This window comes from Cynoglossus semilaevis, chromosome 12, assembly GCF_000523025.1.
Source record: "Cynoglossus semilaevis isolate Cse_v1.0 chromosome 12, Cse_v1.0, whole genome shotgun sequence".
NCBI classification, from domain to species: Eukaryota; Metazoa; Chordata; class Actinopteri; order Pleuronectiformes; family Cynoglossidae; genus Cynoglossus; species Cynoglossus semilaevis.
In genome coordinates, this window is record NC_024318.1 from 14,451,441 (window position 1) to 14,471,303 (window position 19,863).

At 42.4% G+C, this 19,863-nt stretch overlaps 1 protein-coding gene across 3 annotated transcripts in view; it reads right to left on the minus strand.

Annotated features, from left to right (window-relative positions):
- The window catches only part of ctbp2a (C-terminal binding protein 2a), a 47,417-nt gene that overhangs the window by 2,851 nt on the left and 24,703 nt on the right, over positions 1–19,863 (minus strand). Inside the window, exons 2-10 of one of the 3 annotated variants that reach the window (XM_025061195.1) lie at positions 6,912–7,066; positions 3,977–4,121; positions 3,190–3,396; positions 2,705–2,919; positions 1,729–1,859; positions 1,498–1,625; positions 1,285–1,408; positions 954–1,031; positions 116–253 (exon numbers count right to left, since the gene is read on the minus strand). In XM_025061195.1, coding sequence (XP_024916963.1) covers positions 965–1,031; positions 1,285–1,408; positions 1,498–1,625; positions 1,729–1,859; positions 2,705–2,919; positions 3,190–3,396; positions 3,977–4,121; positions 6,912–7,066 — 1,172 coding nt within the window. In that variant the 3' untranslated portion in view covers positions 116–253; positions 954–964. Of the gene's footprint in view, positions 1–41; positions 254–953; positions 1,032–1,284; positions 1,409–1,497; positions 1,626–1,728; positions 1,860–2,704; positions 2,920–3,189; positions 3,397–3,976; positions 4,122–6,911; positions 7,067–19,863 lie in introns of those variants that run through there. The other 2 variants (XM_025061194.1, XM_008322403.3) reach the window with 2 other exon arrangements.

Consider the following 19,863-nt stretch of genomic DNA (forward strand, 5'->3'; position numbering starts at 1 on the left):
TCTTTCTGTGTTGTCGCATGCCCTCCGGTCACCTCCTGCTGGGGTGGGGGGTCGGGGCGGGTGGCGGTCCTACGGCTCCGTCATGTGCTCTCTGGTGTGGTCGCCGTGTTTGGAGGGTTGATTGGGTGATGTGGCCTGTGACGGGTGGGTGCCAGGGGGCAGGGTGTGGGTGATGGGAACGCCACCCGGCACCAGCCCCTCAATAGGTCCGGGAATTCCACTGGGGGCGACACCTACCACACCGGGGGGGAATCTGGAGGTGTGAGTGGAAGTGGATTTTAAAATTTATTTTCATTTTTATATGTGATATCAACTGCACCTGATCACTGTTGAAATATAAAACTGAAAAAAAAAATAGTGTTTTGGTGCCTTAGGTTCAACTACATTTATTAAAAGGTAATACATTTTTAAAAATTAATACGTATATTTAAAGTAATAAAGGTTTAAAACAGTTCTCTCCTCTGTACTATAGAACATAAATGGTTCCAAGTTCATCAGTATGAAGGCCACATATGACAGTTATAGTGTTCTAGTTCTAGTGTCGGGTTATTACTCTCACACAGTAGAAAAAAACACACGGTATTTCTTACTTCAGTTATCCTGTAAGAGTCAGGTTTTAGTGACAAGCAACTCCCAAAATACCCTTTCAAGTGCACTGCAACATTAAAAAGTTCCTTGTACAGAGTAGCATGTGACTAAGTAAGAGGATTACTGCACTGGTTTGAATACTTGGAGTGAACACTGTGTCCAACTACAGGGAGCTAAGAGGAGAGAGTGTGGATGAACATCCCAGGTCCAGCCTTCTCATTGGTCACCTACGATGCTGTGGGAGTTGATGAGATGCTGGGTGGTGTGGGAACAGATACGGTGGGGAGTGAGAGTGAAGGGGTTTTTATTCATGATAATATTCATTTGCTCTGACCTGTGGGTCAGCGCTGCTGGTTTCCATTTACCTGCTTGAGAATTATGTATATAATTTGTCGTGCATTCCCCCCGTTGCTATGGCCTGTACCATGGTTTGGTTCACTCGGCTGTGTGAGAGAAGCAGTTCAATCTGGTTGAGACAATGTACAGACGCAGTAACCAATGGATAACTACATTTGGGCCGGCTTCTAGGCAGAGATATGACACAAAAACTAAGACCCAATACAATATTCAGGAAAAGTAGACATTTGAACATGTGGACCACCCCGCCACCAGGTGTAAAGACTGGACTACTACAGGTTTTTAAAAAAAAGGAAGGTGATTTTTTTCCATCTTAGCTCTGTAGAGTCCACCTCCTACCTGTAGGCGGCGCCATTCATCTCAGGGTGAACTTGAGTATGCTGCTGCTCAATCACTCCCCAGGGCGCTGACGTGACAAAGAACTCTTTGTTGACACAGTTTCGGAGGCTGTCAGGGATACGGCCTGCGTTGGGGAAGAGTTCAACATCGGTGAGCTGTGACACCTGTAATACCACCACTGGGGGCAGCAATGAGTTAAAGCTGTTTCCATACCAGTGATGGCTCTGCGAATTTCTGTGGCGGCGGCCTCCCTCATCTCTAACGACGCCTGCTCACTGTACCAGGCGGTGTGAGGTGTGCAGATCAGGTTGGGGGCGTCTTTTAGGGGACCTTGGGTAAAACTGTCCACCAAACAAACAAAGAGACACAGCAGAAGTTCCGGACGATGCTGACTCACGTGATGTGAACCTTACGTGGAAACGAAGAATTGAATGAAACGGTTACCTGAACGGCTCCGACTCGTGGACGTCCAGCGCGGCTCCACGTATCCTGCCCTCCTTCAGGGCCTGAGTCAAAGCCTTTTCGTCCACCAGCCCGCCCCTGGACACGTTGACCAGGAAAGCTCCCTGACGCATCTACTCACCCAGCGGAAACAGTAGCAGTTAGACAAAAAAAAAAAACACTCTATGCTAGAGATAAACTCAAGATGAAACTGAAACAGAAGTACTGAGGCACAGTGGTTACCGCTGTTGCCTTACAGCAAGATCATTGGGTTGCTGTTTCTGCAGGACTAAGTTAATCGTTAACCCTTGTCTCTACGCGTGACCCCGTCTTGACCTAGTGAACTATCCAGGCTATGACCGCGGCCTGGCCTGATGACCGTTAGGATCGGTGGTTTTAACGCCCCCTGTGGCCTTGAAAAGGATTGAGCTTCAGAAGATGAAATAAATGAACGACAGGTACTCTGACGTCACGCATTAAATGCAATGACAACGCTTGCATTCCACTTCATGTCCTCCAGATGGCAGCAGTGACCTGGTGTTATCAGTGACTTTTCACTTTGACATTTGCAGTACATTTAAATTCAGATGAAGATATTTGTATTTATTATTAATGTGTATGTCATGGCTCTTTTTGTTGTTATTAGCTTTCATTTATACTCAAACAACAAAAGCTAATAATCAAATGTTGCCAACAGTGAGAAGCAGTGGTCGGCCAGGTGAGCAGCCGTACACAGCTGTTCTACTAACCTTGGGAGAACATTAGTAAAAAGAACACGCAGCGTGCTTGAGAGAGTAATGAGAAAGAGATGATGTGATATGAGGGTTTATCAACTTAAGGCTAAAGGTTCATCACTAATTTAAATTCCCCAACAGCTGTGTGTTTAATGTGAAACAGCCGAATAAATCTCCTCCATCTTCTATTAACCTCCGTCTTATCTGGCGGACACCTCTCGTCTTCACCTCCTCCACCCGCTCACCTGTTTGATGGTGAAGTCGTTGATGAGGTGGTGGTTGTGTTCGTTCAGACTGCAGTGCAGGGAGACACAGTCGCTCTGGTAGAGCAGGTCCTGGAGTGTGTAGACGCGCTGAACGCCCAGCGAGCGCTCCAAGCCGTCCTGGAGGTAGGGGTCGTAGAAGATCACGTTGAAGCCAAACGCCTTGGCCCGTATCGCTACTGCCTGGCCCGAGCGACCTGAGGAGGGCAGGAGTGGCAGAGGAAGACGTTTAGATACTACTTCATATTACTACATATACATATGCAAACTGTACACACACATATATAGATGTGTATACAGTATACACTAGCATGGTACAGCACAATATAGTATAATATGCTAATGGATATAATTAGCTTAGCATGTCTACTATAGTGGAAAACGCATTAACAGTATAGCCTAGCGCAGCTCGACATAGCATAGTATAGCATATCACATCACATCACAGTATCCAAACAAACTCTTACCGAAGCCTATCAGGCCGAGCGTCTCTCCTCGGATCCTCGCCGCCCCTGACGCCACCTCGCGGATCTGCTCCACGCTCTGGACCCTGGTGCCCTCCCGGAGAGCCTGGTACAGCCAGGTGTTTCGTCGATACAGGTTGAGGATGTGACAAAGTGTTGAGTCGGCAGTTTCTTCTACAGCCGCTGAGGGAATATTACACACTGCGATACCTGGAATAAACAACAACAATAATTGTATACTGTAATCCTTCACCTCTGTTGCTGCAACAACAACAACTTTCCCAGTGTGAGATCAATAAGGTTTAATCTAATCTAGTGTAATGTAATCTAATTCAAGATTAATTCAGGTGAAAATATAACTTTCCATACTATTTCCACATCTAAACTTTGAGGTTAGGTTGGAAAACATTACAACAACTAGCACAGTAAACGTCAATACTTCAATAATCCACAGGAAAGACAACATCTTTTTTTTTTCTATCAGTCATCCGACTACAACTCTACAACATGTCAAACAACAACAACTATCAAAGACTTTGAGTCAGAAGGGAATCTGAGCAGGAATTTCACATCCGTTGCATCACCGGCTCCACACAGGCCGACGGTTTCATTACACATTCTGTTTACGCTGTGTTGTATTTGTGACAACATGTGTTGTTAATGTTCCAGCCATACTTCCAGCACAGTTTGGTCCAAACCCAGAGATGAATACTTCACTCTCTGGTTGTTGATTCTCCCCTTCCTGTTCATGAACCAAGTCTTTCGTTTGTAAATGTAACGTCAGACTCACCGAGCTCCCCGGCCGCCTTGATGTCAATGTTGTCGTAGCCGCTGCCGATGCGAATGATGATGCGCAGCGCCTTGAACTTCTCCAGGTCTTCTCTGGTCAGGGTGATGGTGTGGTACATCATGGCTCCTACAGCCTCATTCAGCACCTTGAAGGACACGAGAAAAACAAACGACACCCACATTACCAGATCATTCTTCCACAGCACTGCGTGTTTCAGTCAGTGTCTGCTGCCAACGTGACCGAGAGCGTGTTCTTTTCCTTCCATTTTCCACCAACTTTAGTTCGCAGCTATTCTTCATCTAAATGCAAATGAACTGTTTATGTAAGCTGTGAAATATGAGTGGCTGTCTGTTTATCGCCGGTTCTTGCCAAAGCTTGTTTTTGTCACAGCCCGTCCGCTCAGACAGCATGCAAACACGTTTGGAGTGGATGTCAGCAGCGGCATAAAGTAAACCGACAGCTGCTGAGGAACTCTGAAAGCATCGGCGAGTGGCTTTCTGCAGACTGCAGCTGTTAGAAAAAAAATCAATAAAAGGTTTACATTGACAGCCTCCTAAAGTGAACCAACGTAACTGAACCAGATTAGCACAGCCATCGGCGTTAGTGTGGATGCTGGAGCAGAGGGGCTGGGAGGGGGGCTGGTGTGAATCTTATTCTGTGAGTTAGAGAAGCTGGCTGGAGGCGACGCTGGAAAATCACACAGAATCACGACAGACTTTTAAACAACAGCAAAATAAGCGCAGGGTTAGTTTAGATGAAGTGGAAAAAATGACTCCATGGATTCTGCTTTGTGGTAATTAGTCAAAGTATTCCCCTGCAGCTTATACTGGCACGGTATACATATGTAAGTACACAGTACTTTAAAAGCACAGGGTGGTTAATACCAACAGCCAGGAATCATGAACATTCCTAAGAAAGCACATGGGCTAGCCACGATAACAATGGCCTGTGCTAACTCTACACACGGGTGTTGACTGCAAGGCTGTCAAACTCATTTCCACCAGGGGGCCACATCAGCAATACAGTTCCCCTTGAAGGGCCGGTTGTAAATGGAAGACTGTATACATCAGGGGATGCCAACCCCCGGTCTGCGGACCAGTACTAGTCCATAGGTCATTTGGTAATTTTTACTAATTTACTTCATTTAAAAAAAAAAATCCAGTCATATCCATTTACTTTTTTATTATTTAAAGATAATCATAGTAATGCTGAGTAATAAAAAAACATTTAATTTCATAGGTTAAGAAACCTTAACCTAGGTGAGGCGGGCCACACAAAATGGCTTGGCGGGCCGCAGTATTAAGGACTCTAGGTGAACATAGACATTTTCAAGGTCGTCTCGGTGTCACAGTAGTTAATAGACCATGAGTGGTTCTTACCTTTTAAACTGTCCTCTTATTCTGTCAGTGACAGGAGGCGTAAAGAGAGGAGGCATCTGGCCACTCTACTGTGGTGAACGCACAAAAACACCAGGCCCGTCGTTAACACGCCTGGTGTTTTTGTCTGTTCACACATGTGTGGGAACAGAACTCTAAACTGCACTAATGAGACTTTTAGCAAGCCTACTACGGTGTGTGTGTGTGTGTGTGTGTGTGTGTGTGTGTGTGGAGTGCCCCACCTGCACCCTCTGCTGTGCAGTTATAGCTGTGGGACCTCTGCCAACAGCTACACTTCCAGAAGGGTCCTCTGTGTGTTGTTATGCATTCACTAAAAGATAATCTTACTGGACAGATTACTCTGGTATGTGCGTGTGTGTGTGTGCATATATGTGAACTGGTACCACCACAGCACTAAAATAGAGAAGTAATACCCACGGATGGAAAAGGAATTCTGCCGTATTTACCTCCAAATACATATCATTAAGGACCAGGGTCAGGAAACAGTGGGGGGTTCGAGGCCCTGAAGAAAATCACAATTTGCCTTTTGAAATTCCTTAATAGAGTTTTTATAGCTGTGTTCCTCATAGTTATCTCTTGATAATGTTGGTCTAGAAGTAGTTACAGTGTCTGTGTTTTTCTATTTAATTACAGCACTATCTGCAATGCTACATTTTTGCGAATAATTTAATTATTAAAAAAAAACAAAGAAACTATTTTCAGAGGAGGTATGCGGTGTAAAAGTTTGGGAACCACCGGTCTGCACCAGAGATCCTGAGCACAGCGGTACTTTACTGCTCTGAGCGATGGTGTCGTTATTCATCAAAGCAGCACATTAGCAGCAGCAGTGATTAATCTGTTACAGCTGAACTGGGAGAGTGGATCAGGTCAGTAGCATAAACGTTACGCCGGATGTGCTAGTGAGAAAGAGAGTCGTATGTTATTACAAGAAAGTGGTCTCGACAGATTTTTGGACTTAATTGGCTTTTACACAGTGTTTTATATGATGTCACATTTAAGCCTAATTAAAAATGCATTACTTTCCTCAACGTTACGGCTCTCTTAAATCCACTTTTATGATTAGATCTGTTGGTCCTAGTAATTAAAACCTTAGCATCAGAATGAATTCCACCTCACTTACCGCTTTATTATTACTAATAAATTCAAAGATATCGTCCAGCGTGGTGATGAGCTTGTTAAACAGAGCCACCCCCGGGTGCCCTGTTTTAACTGAGTTAATAGTTTTTTCCATTTTATCACCTCTATTAAGCTACAAAGTGCTTAAAACAAGACTATTAAACTGACAACAAAATAAAAAGCACTGGATAGATTTTATAACACCATTAACACAAGCTTTGACATTTAGAGTGTACTGTACTGTCCTGGACAGTTCACCAGTCTCATGTAGAGACAAACATATATGATCAATATCCAGTGAACCAGTGACATAGTTCTGTATGTTTCCATGTCAACAGTGGATCCATGATGCACCACAGAGCCACAGTATGAAGTTGTCGTTTGAACAGGGACTCTGTGAACCTCTGCCGTCCTCCACGTACCTTTTCATGAATCTCCTGCGTGGACTGGGCGTCACAGAACGCCACAGTGGCCAGATCTTTGAGAATGGGCATTTCCACAGTGCAGTCGCGCCCGTCCAGCAGCGCCACCAGGGGGCGCGGGTGCATAGGCCCATTCATAATCTGTGGCCGGATACCTGCAGAGAGACAAAAGTCAAGGAGTTAATTATTAACGTGTGGCCCGCACCTTCACAGCGGCTGCACTGGGATCAGTGTAATGTAGAAAACGCCTCCCAGAGCAGGGAGTGTTGACACAGGCTGGGGCTGTGTGTGCTGCCCATGTGATAGGCAACATAGGACACACACACACACACACACACACAAATACACGCGATATGACCACCCCTCTGTTTCACAGTTATAGACACAGTTACCAAGCAACGTGTCCTTACAAGCGATGAGGTCATCACCTCCATTATTCTATATGGTATAGTAGCTGACAGGTCATGAATGTAAGCCCCTGGGTCTGTGCTTCAGCGTGTGTGTGTGCAATTTACCTTCACCTTTTACATACTGTATGTTCATTTACAGCAGGCGGGGAAATCTGCAGAGAATTCAACTCAATGCTATTTACAGGCTTCATTGTTTTTAACGTAGATAAACATGGACAATATTAAGTATACACAAAGACGCACCGGGCAAAGAGTCGAGCCAATTAGACCAACCAGACCAACTGATCCATTTATTAGATGAGTTTGCTCAGTACACCTGGTGATCTCACACTAATGTAACCATGGAGTGACCTATTTCAGCATATTTATGTTGCTTTAAGAAACTATTTTTAGCTTTTTGCTAAACTATAATGACGTGTGATAAGGACGCCTGACATTTTACTAGAAAATAAAAGAATTAAACAATTTAATTAATCAAAATTTTTTAATCAAAAAAGATCTTTAAATCCTGCTGTAGACTATAGTATACTAAATGTTCACAGGAGATTTCTTTTTTTTAATTTGCCAATTCAAAGCTCATTTTAATTTTTTTTAATTTATGTTATATTAAAATATTTTGATGGGGTTACTGACCTAAATTTCATTTAAAATAAATGGAAAGAAAAAGAAGAGGTGTAGCCCACACTACACCACACTCAGGCTCCCTGCTGCCTGTTGTCATGGTGATTAGAGGATTTGGGCAGGATTATAAAATATTTTATTTAGTGGCATCTGCGCTGCTGGGGAGAAGTCCCAGGCTTCCTCTGTCTGCCTTTCTCTAACTGCTCCAGTTTTCAGGAACAACGGAGTCGGACTGGAGAAAAAAAGGTGAAATCCCAATGTGTGTGTTTTAACAAAATAGATGTAAATACTGTAAATGTTTATGCTGATTTGAAGTGAGCAAAATTATTAAGCAAATTAGAACGTGACATGGAGACTTAAACAAACACACAGTCTGGAAAAAATAATGTGACACTGAAAAATACTTTCGATTATTTCATGGAATTAAAGCCACAGCTTATGTTCTCATTTTTCCAAAAACCCAAATGCAGCTGAAACTGCAGTGCAGCTCATACTATGCATTATTTGTTGAGGTGTCCTCGCTGGTCCCCATGACCTGCTTACGTGTCGGACACCGTGGTCTGTTTACCTCAAGGTTAAGTCGGTTAATTATGGTAACTATCTAATAGTTTGTTATTTTTAGTCTTGTCATAAAAGTCATTACAAGAGCTCATATTTAGGCCATTAAAAATTAATTTCCCATGAATGTACAGTCAGTAAAGTACAGTTTAAATTATTTTCTGCCAAAGGAACGTTACACATACATGTCCTCCTTACGTTGGTGTCCTCAGGTTCCCTGTTGTATTTAGACAAATCGATGCATGATGTCAGAACAGGAACAGTGTATTTCAGTGTGAGTGGGAGTAAGTGTTAGTGCACGTGTGTTTTGTGCGTCTGCACAGTGAGTGTGAACAGATGACACTGAACACACTAAAGACTTTTGGCAAACACACTTTCACTCTCTGCCTAAACATCCACAGAATTAGTGAGAATCCCATGACCATTATCTTCTACCGTCACACGTCCAGAAAACCTTATCCACACGAACACACACACAGCCCAGAAAACCTTATCCACACGAACACACGAACACACACACAGAGAAACAACAGTTGGTTTCTATTCTCCATGTATGAGAGAAGGAAACGCAGCTGGTGGAAAAAAGGCAGTGTCACTTGCACAAAGTAGGTCAAATAACTGTTGATGAATTATTTCCTGGTGGCTAATGGCTTTTCTGCAGTCTAACAAGGCAGAACATGACACTGCATCCAGCTCAGGATGAATCTGTGGCCAATTACTGCTTAACAAGGCTGTTAATGAGGGGTCTGAAGACCCGGATTCTTGGAGAAAGGCCTGAACATTCTGTGTCTTCTGACGGAAGCTCAGATAAAGGAAGACTTTTTCTCTTGACAGCGCAGGTCAGGAAAAATCCAACCTGTCCAGTCAATGTTATTACTGTCACCAGTGCTGCAACACCGGAGGAGGAGGTGCCGTTTGTCAGAGATTAAACTGACATGAAAGGGTTGTTTAGTAACCCAGCTGAAAGAATCATATGTTTAGATGCACCATGACTTAGCATTATTTAAAGGAGCAGGCGGTGCAAGAGTTGCCGTAAGCATAATGATATCCTAATAAAGTTTGTAAAATCAGAAAGATCTGCTTTCATTTTCATCATCTGACTCCATAAAATAATTATTAAATTATCAATTTTTCTTAAAGTTGAAATTAGAATAAATGTGCCAAAAAACCAACCACACAAACTGGGAAGGTACCCAGTATCAGACAACATTATTCTGTTAGTACAATAATTTGCTCTCTGCTCTGCAGTACTTTAAACACATGATAAACATAAATAACACAGTGTCTCTCTTCGGTCTGTTTTGTCACTGCAGATCATAAACTAAACGACAGATCTGACTCTGCTAAATTACAGACACTGGGATTCAGCTCTGGCTGCAAACGGCTGTAATAACTGTCAACTGTCAAATGTGAGCAGTAACATAACAGTGGACGTTTAATGTCCTGTCTGTTGGCGGAACGTGATTGATGAGTGAGCGGCAGATTTATTTCATTTAATGTAACAGGCCAGACAATGTGAGCGATGCTTCAGAAGATGAATTGATTATTTTTCAATCAATTTGGGTTTCAGCTCGTCTAGTTTCGCAGAAACCGTGAAATAATTCGATTCTAATTAAAATATATCACTGCCTCTGGGGTTGTCTTCATTCTCAGACAGCAGAGGCAGCACGTTTATTTAGTGGCAAAGCAGCTTAGAAAAAATTTAAAAATACCATTTAGAATTTATCTTGGGTGGAAAATAATGAGTATTTTAGAAGCCTGGAAGTTGGAAACCTCTAGGAACATGCAGTTTTAGGAAGTGATGGCAAACGTGAGACACCCAGTATAATTAACACAAACATTAATGGTCAAAACAAAAATGGACTTAATACTGCTTCTTTCTTTGTTTGTGGCTACAGGTCATTGTTTTTTTTCCTTTCTTTAGCTTTACTTTTCTACCCTCTCTCACATTGACTCTCGCTCTCTCTTTTATGTGAATTTGGCAACAGCACACCAGCTGCCCCACACAACCAACCAGAACCTGGACAAAGGTAAGACACTGTCTAATTCCATACTGGACAAAAACAGAGCAGGACAATAAAACAATACAAATCAGACTTATGTGCAGTCACATTAACCACTATAAGTAGTAGAATCACCACTTCTTAAGATGGTTTACATTTAGAGAGCGAGATAATGTTGCCAGTGCCAATTTGCTTTTATTACACCCACAGTACCCATCAGAGGACAACAGTCAGCATTGTGTAAAGGCCAGAAAGTCATAAAGAAACAAAGCCAACAGCCTGACTAACTAAATGTTTAACCGTGTTCAATGTGACAGCAGCTAACTTGCTCGCTGCGTGGAGGTCGTGTATTGTTACATTCCCTCCAGGGAAATTCGAATGCACTGAGGTTGATATCATCCTTTCGCCAATGCTAATCACAAACTGGATGATTCTTCGGGGAGTATGAAAACTTTTGGCAGAGCTGGCAAGAACGTTCTCTCAACCACAAATGGATTGCAGATGTTCCACACTAAAAGCCCTTTTGGATTCTGACAACAGAAATACATGTGATCTTTTCTTAATATTGCCCTAAAAAACGTGTTTCTGTTGGGTGAATAGGATGTATTGTCTTATTCTCTCATTTGGAGGGGATGGTTTTTGGAACACCAGTGGTGGACGCTCGTTGGGAGAGGGATCAAACAGTCAATAAAAAAAATAAAAAATAAAAAAATTGAAACCTGCAATTTCATTAGAATCTACAAACATTGCACAAACTCAGTCATTGTTATATGCTAAGCGCTGACAGATCCTGGGCCGGTTTGCAAAGATGACTTGATTTGCAATGTATTACGCCCACTCAGGTTTTTCCTTGAAATGTGCACCGTAGTCTTTCACAATGTTTGTCTTTTATTTCTCATTTTGGCATTCACACAGACGAGGTCAACAAAGTGCCTTTTACTTAGCGTTTGCACGACATTCTGAAGACTTTTGTAGTTATAATTCTAAATCTAATTATGACATCTGTGACCCGGAGTCGCCTGCAGAATGAGCTTCACATTGAAACTGGATGTTGTACCAAAGTTGATGTCAAGTTTAGACATTCTTCATTTCCTGAAGGGAACTCCTGAGGGAATAATAACGTTTCTATTTATCTATCTATCTATTTCAATTTCAACCTGTACTCTAATGTGTATTTAAAATACCCTGACTTTATAGTACCGACACACTTTACAGAATAACAAAACCCAATGTAATTGTCACGTAGCCTTTTCTAGCCATCATGGAAAGAACCGACTCGTTCTTTTCACTCTCCTCCTGCGTTCTTCGTCACATCATTGTTGTGTGTGTAAAGGCTCATTAATGCCCCAGATGAATTGAACTGGTTTAATACCGTATATGCCAAGGCTGCCCCGACACAATTTCCCACATCATTGGAACAATAAAATTGAAAAAAAAAACAAAAAACAAACACACAAGGAAGTGAGGAAGACTTTCTGTGGCATGATAATTTCAGGGCCACAGTGGCGGTCAGTAAGTTCACAGCAGACCTTCAGAGGAAACTACTCGACACTTGACTCCCAGCCAAAAAGGCATTCAATGGGCTAAGGACCAACAGCTGGTTCTTGTTACCTAGCAACTCCCAAGCCGAGGGCTTTTATGTTAGCTGTGTCCAGGAGGAGGTTGGCTAAGCTGATAACCCGACAGCCCTTCAATGGGTGAAGCAATAAAAAAAGAATAGAAGGTTCAAGTTTATGGAACAAAAACAGAAGACAACGGAAAGGCCCCTCACAACACTGACTAAGTTATCATGGCTGGTTTTTGATGTCACATAAGACAACAGTTTAAATTTGCGGACAAAAAGAACACCACGTGAAGAGCAGTTACGCTAGTTTAGCATCAGACTCACCTTCTCTAGCCCCCACCCTGCACCCTACGGGCACCAAGCTGCACCACCACTACCTCGGTCTGTGTCTTCGTCCAATATGTGGACATACAAAGACCTTGTTTGTCTGGCTCCTGCCTGCGCTCTTTCAAACCTATCACCACCCAAACACCCAGCCAAATTTGGACGGGAGGTGATGGACAGCATAAAAAGAAGGCAAGAAAAAAAAACTGCATCTGAAAATGTAAAGATGCCACTGGTGACCAGGCAGTGTGTAAGAGAGACAAAGGATATCTATCCCTATTTTTTTTTTAAGTTGTCTTTTGTTCTTCGCAAGTGGGGCTTAAAAAAACTTGGTCCCGAGACAAAAGCATCTGTCAGTGCAAATGAACAGCAGACATCACTCCAGCTTTTCTTGGCGCGATCGCACAACTGAGAGGGTTCAGGTCTACATGAAGACGCAACGCACATCATCACGCGGTTCACAGGCAACAAGGCGTCCTTGTGATGTTGCAAGTCCGCCTCCTAAACGTTATGTTCCCACGCTAACGCAAGGCATTGTCAATTTCTTTTTCTGTAAAAACAAACGTGTGGTCTGAAGCCAAACCCCTGTGTTCACAGACGTGTACCGTATATCAACACGGTCGTGGTGTAACCGCTGCTGATGCATCTGAGCAAAGGAGGGTGACAACCAACCAACCTCTGCTTACAAATGTGGTCAAGTCTGGGCGTCATAAGTAAACTGTATGTATCAAGTTTATAGTTTCACATCATGAATACGTGTTTTAACACCTTCACTACAACACAAAAAAAAAACCAACTCTCCAGTGTAAATCCTTAAACAATACTCTGTTTTTCTTTCTGACCAACAGCCTTAGGTCTCATTTGATACATTTCTTATGTTTTCCCAAAAACCAGTGTTCTTTGGGAAAACATGAGGTCCTAATGAAATACAATCCATGACTACACTGAACTCGTTAGAGAACGGCTCGGACCTTTTTTTCTTTGGTGATTAAACTTAAGAGGAGAAACATTGAGGAGTTGGGCCGGTGACAGCTTATGTTATGATGAGGAGAAATCCAAACAGGACTGCTGTCTATTGTTACTGACATCAAATAGACATTGGCCCGATAAATCTAAATAATGTAGTAACTGCAATGAAAACAAAATGATGCCCCCCCCCCACACACACACACACACATGCCGTCTTTGTCACACACTTCACTGCAAAAACATAAGAGGCTCATTACCCTTCAACCCTGCCCACCCCCCAACTCTTGCCGCTATGTACACACACATACTTAAGCACCCAGGAACATATGTATTTATGTAGGCATGCACACAGGCCCACGCACACACACACACACACACACACACACACAAGAGCTGCAGTCACGGCAGCAGCTCTTTATTATTACTCACAATTAGTACCAGCACACACACACACACCCAGACTGGCTGCACAAACACACACACACACACACACACATTCATACAGGATGTCTAGAACAACATGAAACATGCTCCTTGCCTGGGAATTGTTGTCGCCACATTCTTCAATTTAAGGGCTACACATGGCACAGGAAATGTAGCAGTGAGGGAGAGACAAAAAAGGAAAAGTGGGAGTCGGGGGACTCTCACACAACGTGTCCTGGGGTTATCCTCTTGTTTCCTCTCTGCCTCCTCCTCTCCGGTCTCTTCCGAGCTCTCACCCTCCCTGTCTCCTTCTGCCCCCCCCTCCACCCGTCTTCCTTGATTTTCACTCCGAGGGCTTGTATCCAAGTCTGTCCTCCTTCGTCACCTCACCCCCAGAAGATCCATTTCTCCTCCTGCGACTGTTACTCTCTCTCTCGAGAGAGAGAGCGAGAGAGAAAGGGAGGAAAATGATTTTTTTTTTCGCACAAGAGCGCAGAGGCTGAGGGGAGGAATGTAGCAGCGAGGGCTGTGATCGTCACACGCCCGAGCAGTCAAAGTGGTGCCTTTAACTCATTCAAATCCCAAAAAGGAAAAAAATCACATAACTCTGCATAAATAAATATAAATCTATGTCTCCGAATGTCTTCAGTTGGGAGTCAGCGCTCCTCTCGTGCTCCTGCTGTTCTGCCTCTCCAGTCAAACAACTCGTTTCTCTCCTCCTCCTCCCCACTTCATCTCTCCCTCACGGCAGGTTTGTTCTATGCATTTAGACGTCAGGCTCACTCCATTAGTCTTTTGTTGCAAGTTACGGACCCACAGTGTGAGTGAGCGAGTGAGTGAGAGAGAGAGAGAGAGAGGGAAGGAGGAAGAGGGGTGGGATTAAATTGAAAAGTCTTCAGGCAGAATATGGTTATTCAGAAAGAAAAGGATTGAAGGGAAATAAAAAGATGAAAATGAGGAGAGAAAAAAAGATTCTTCATGAAGCTCAGATCTCCTGGCTAAAGCAGGACTTCCTCCTTTATTCTCTATGACAAAGCCCTCTGCATATTTCCTTCTATATTTTCTTTTGCTCTCCTCCCTCTGCCCCTTCATCTCTGTCCTTTTAAAATGACACACAGCCTCTTTTTTTGAAGACTCCTTTTTAAAGGACAAGTTCCAGATTTCTGTCATCATAACGTCAATAACAGGTGCTTTTTACAGATGCTGAACCAGATGAAAAGGTTGTGCATGCAGATCCACTGTCAGTTTGGTGTGAGATTAGATTATGGTGATTTGTTGATGCAAAGTCATCAACAAATCACAAATCAGGTGAACCCTGTCAAAAGATAAAGCCACGAGGAGCAGATGTAGTAAATGTGGACAAGATTAAATACCAAAGGTCAACCACCGCTGAGTAATGGACAGTGAACATGGGTGTAGATGTGAAGAGAAGGATGCAGGCAGGGTGGAAGGGAGGGAGTTGAGTTTCAAGGTTGATTTGTGACAGAAGAATAGCAGCAGAGTGGAAAGGAACCATTTATAAGACAGTAGTGAGACCTGCTATGATGGATGGGTGTCTCTGCTAACAGACAAATGCTGAAGGAGGAGAAGAGGAAGACGTCAGAGGAGATTTCCAGATGTGGAGCTCAACAGTAGAGTAGTGACTTGACCAGATCACACAAATCGAACCTGGGAGTAAAAAAAAAAGTCTCATTTATGGCTAGAGAGTACGGGAGGCAGAGTTGACCTGTAAAATCCACCGTCCCTTCTGTTTCATCTGACCTACAGTATGTTGTTAGCTGCTGCCAAGTGATTACAGCATGAATGAGATGCTGGGGGTAAAACGGTAATAGAAGAGAGACAGGTACAAAACTGGTGGAGGATGAAGACAAACCTGACAGCAGCAGGTGGACAACAGATGTTGAAGGGGTTTTTTTGTTGTTGTTTTGCTGTTTTTTGAAGAGAGGTGTGGGGGGACGGGGGCTATTGCTTCACTGGGATGGGAGTTAAACCTTGCTCATCATGTGAGATCACTTACTTGACTCTAATTGGGAGTTAACAAAATCTATAGTTTGGTTAAGGTAATAAGACACCACTGTTTTCAGACAACTAGACTATTTAATTATTTCTTATTTAATCAAAAATTCTCACTAAAAAGAAATTATTGTGACATAAGCGTGTTGTTCATTCAAAAATAAACATGACACGCTGCTAGGAAAGGTACATCTTCCTTTGGTGATAATGAAATGGGAGTGCACCTCTAACAATACATGCGCACACACACACACACACACACACACACAGAGAGAGAGAGAGAGAGTCAATTCCCTAGATCTAAAGCTGTTACCCAATTACGTACTTAATTATCGCCCAACCATTTTCTAAATTTAGGGCTGTGACTAACATTATTCTGGAGTTGATTAATTAAATAATGATTTAATTAGTTGACTGGTCAGTTCATTGTCCTGTCTATTATATGCAGTTAAATGTGGGAAATCTATTGTATCGTACCACCAGATTCTTAGAGATAGTCCACTCATGTCATTCACGTTGACATGTTTTTATAATTTAACAGTTTAGAGTAGGGTGCAACATACCATACATTTAGGTTTTGTTTTTTTATTTATATTTTTATATATGGCTTTCTATTTTCTTACACCTCAACTTTGCTTTACCGACTTTCAGTTTTCTTTAATGTGTTGTAAGAAATATTAATTATAAAAATGATTCTTGACGGCATTTCAGTACAACACGACCATGTAATTAAAACCTATTCTTACTGCGCTGGTATAAATGCCTTTAAGGGCAGAGTATTTTAAGTCATCCTCCCTGTACTCTCTGTCCCCTCCTACGCTTGCACCAAGATGGCATAACAGTGTTTCAATTTGGATAATCTCCCTTCTGCACTCCTCCACTCATTCTGAAGCCTCGCTGCTGTTAAAGCATTTTATTTTTTTTATTTTTTTTTGCTATCTCATCTACAGCAGCCCTCTGTTTAAGTCCACTACTTTGGCATCCTAGCTTAATCTCCCCCTCTACTGTCTCTTGCTGGGATCAAGCTGCCGATCTTCACTGCCCTCATTTTCCTGCCGATGCGCTCCGTCATCCACAACCACATCCGCAGATGAATCTGCTGAGCACGGCATATGATGTTTATTTAGGAACATATTTCTCCCATTACCCCTCGGTTTTTCGCCCCCCAACTCTCCGTGAGCTGTGATCAGAGCGCATCACTATATCACTCACTACAAAGGCGCCATGCTTCAAAGACAGAGGGAGGATTAAGACTGACCAAGAAAAGAAAAGAAGCAGAATTGAAAACAAAAAAAAGAGATTCCGCTTGATGCAATCCTGCAGCGTTGAGAGAAAGTCCCACAGCAGACTCTATTTGTTCAGGAAATCACTGAAAAGAAGGAAGTGACTACGGCCTGTGTTGTTTTCACCCACATACCTAGTCTTGTAGTCATTTGATCCTGCATTTATGAGAGTCAGATAAATCATTCTTTATTTCCTATAAAAAAATGAAGTTTGTTCTTTTCTAAAAACAAAAGCTATTTAGTTTCCACTCACAACCAAAGCACGCCCAATCATGGGTAACTCAAGGTAACTAATCTGCTCTCCTAATAAATACACAGAAGCATCGTACTACACTCAGGGGAAGAAGGCAAATAGATGGTACAAATGAATCCTGTAGTATTTTGATGAAGTGAAACAAAATCATTAACTTTTATTATCCAAGAAAATGTTTTTGAGTTTTTAAATTCATGCAATTCTAGTTCAATATTAATGAAAGCACTTGAAACCTGAGAAGAAGAATAGTCATTCAAAAGTGCCCCAGCATTACGTTATTAGGTCCTGTTTCAAAGTTTTATTTACCAAATAAAAGAAATACTTCATGGCTGTTAACAACGTGCCAATGACAGGACAATATGATGATTACATTAGTACTTCAGATTCACTGATATCCAGTTAAACCTTCTTTATTGTGAGATGCAATCAAGGTCAAAGTCTGACCCTGTTAAAGTTGAAACGCCACATCGCGCTCGCTCCTGACTGACAGCTGCCAATGCCCTGTTTCCCCTCCCCCATCCTGCAGCCGGTGATCGTCAAGTACTTGTAACCAAATGTGCACCCACCTCACCCCTCCTTTTAATCCCTCGCTCAGCATAACAAGTCCCTGTAGCTTTGACCTGCACCCACGTTAATACATAATCTGCCATCTCCACATCCAATATGTCGTGACCTTCCATCATCATCACGCCATCTCTGGACAGGACTCCGAGTTACACAAAACACTCAACAAAAGAGGGTTTATCTAAGTGACAGTTAGTGTCGTAAAGCATTAATGCTGTTATTTTATATATAATGTATATATGTACTGTATATATTTACTGTGTTTTCTGAAACTAGGCAAACAAAGCAGATCCGACTACTATTACTACCAAAGCCCGTTGCCTAGCAACATTCAATTTAGGACTTTGCTTTCAGAGTAGCTTTGTGGCTGCGTCCATTAACAGATGAAACAACAAAAGCAACAAATGTGGACCAGATGCAAATGAGGGCTGCTGCGCTGACTGACTGTGTACTAACAATGTGATGAACACTAATGTCTGAGACTACTCTCATCTCCTTGTTAACTGCAGCTCATATGAACAAGTCTTAAAACCGGGTTCCAGTGTTCCTTGGAAGTGATAGTAAATAACGGAGTAAAATACTGTATCTATTAATGTGAATTTCTCCTGCTAGATATGCGCAGTTAATGTCGGCCACACTACTTGAGGATTAATACAGCAGTGGAAATGGAGGATCTGAAGGATTAAACACCCTCCTCTATCTCCTTTCATTGCAATCTGTGTAAAAAAAAAAAAAAAAAAGGAAACAATCACACGCTGACCGTTATCGACGCCGTAGCTCAGTTTGATCTGCTTAATGTTGCTGCTACTCACTGTCTTTTGTAGGTGTGCTGATAGCAAATATAATCAATGAAATGTCTGGCTGTCATCTATACCATATACACTGTATCACTACTATATACACTATATTTATGGTTTCAGGCATACTCACATTCAGATGAGTTATCTGAGTTTGATGCGTTACCTACCAGATTGCCGATTTCAACTTAACAAGGCAAGACATTTTCTTCGCCCCATTCAATCTCCTCTTTCCACCACTACTGTAGTTTAGTGGAAAACTGCAGTGTCCCCAAACAGAAAACCTAAATGAGATCTCTTTCATTCACCGCAGAAGGCTCATCTGCGCTAACTGCTAATTAATGTAAAATCGCTGAAAGTAACTGAATGACTCCAGTGAGCAGTGATTGTTTCCAGTCATAATTGTACCCTTTGAAAACATAGTGTGTGTGAGGAGAATATGTGAGGTATGGGTTTGTAATTGCGCCACATGTTTAGAACGAACGGTTCTGTATGAATACGTGTGCCATTAACGCATACAACGTTACTATCAGTATGTGTTGAACTACATGGAGATTTTGTCACATCTGGCTCGTAGATGCAAAAGCAGAAAGAAAAGATAAGAAGGAAAGACATATTGTGTGTTTTGATCCGTTTTCAATATCACAGGAAACAAATGACAGCCCACAAAAGAAGGATTTAAATTGTCCTCTGAGTAATCTAACAGTGATCAGACTGTAAGTAAAATCTTTCATTCCGAGGCACCATATTTTGATTTGAAATAAATGATTTAAAAGAACAATGCAAAAAATCTTAGCTCTCACCTGCCAATTATGTATTAAACCCAAGTAATATATTAAAAAATCAGAGTTCAAAAGAGTTGGAATAAAAGGGTAAAAAAAAGTAAAGATTTACTTGTATCTGGAGATGCCATAGTTGAAACAATGACTGGCGGACCTGTGCGTCGACTTAGCTTCTGATTGGCAGCCAGTGAACCATGGCCAGGAACCGGCCCACCCACAGGGATGAGGACATTGTCTGCTGCAGGTCCTACACCCTTACGTATCATTGGAGGACCGAGGTGGGGATTTTGCATGGGTGATAATGGCAGTGAGTTCCTATCCCTCTTCATCAGTTCCATGGGCACTGTGTAATTGGTTGAATAGGCTTTGGGTACCTGCTGTGGTGGTT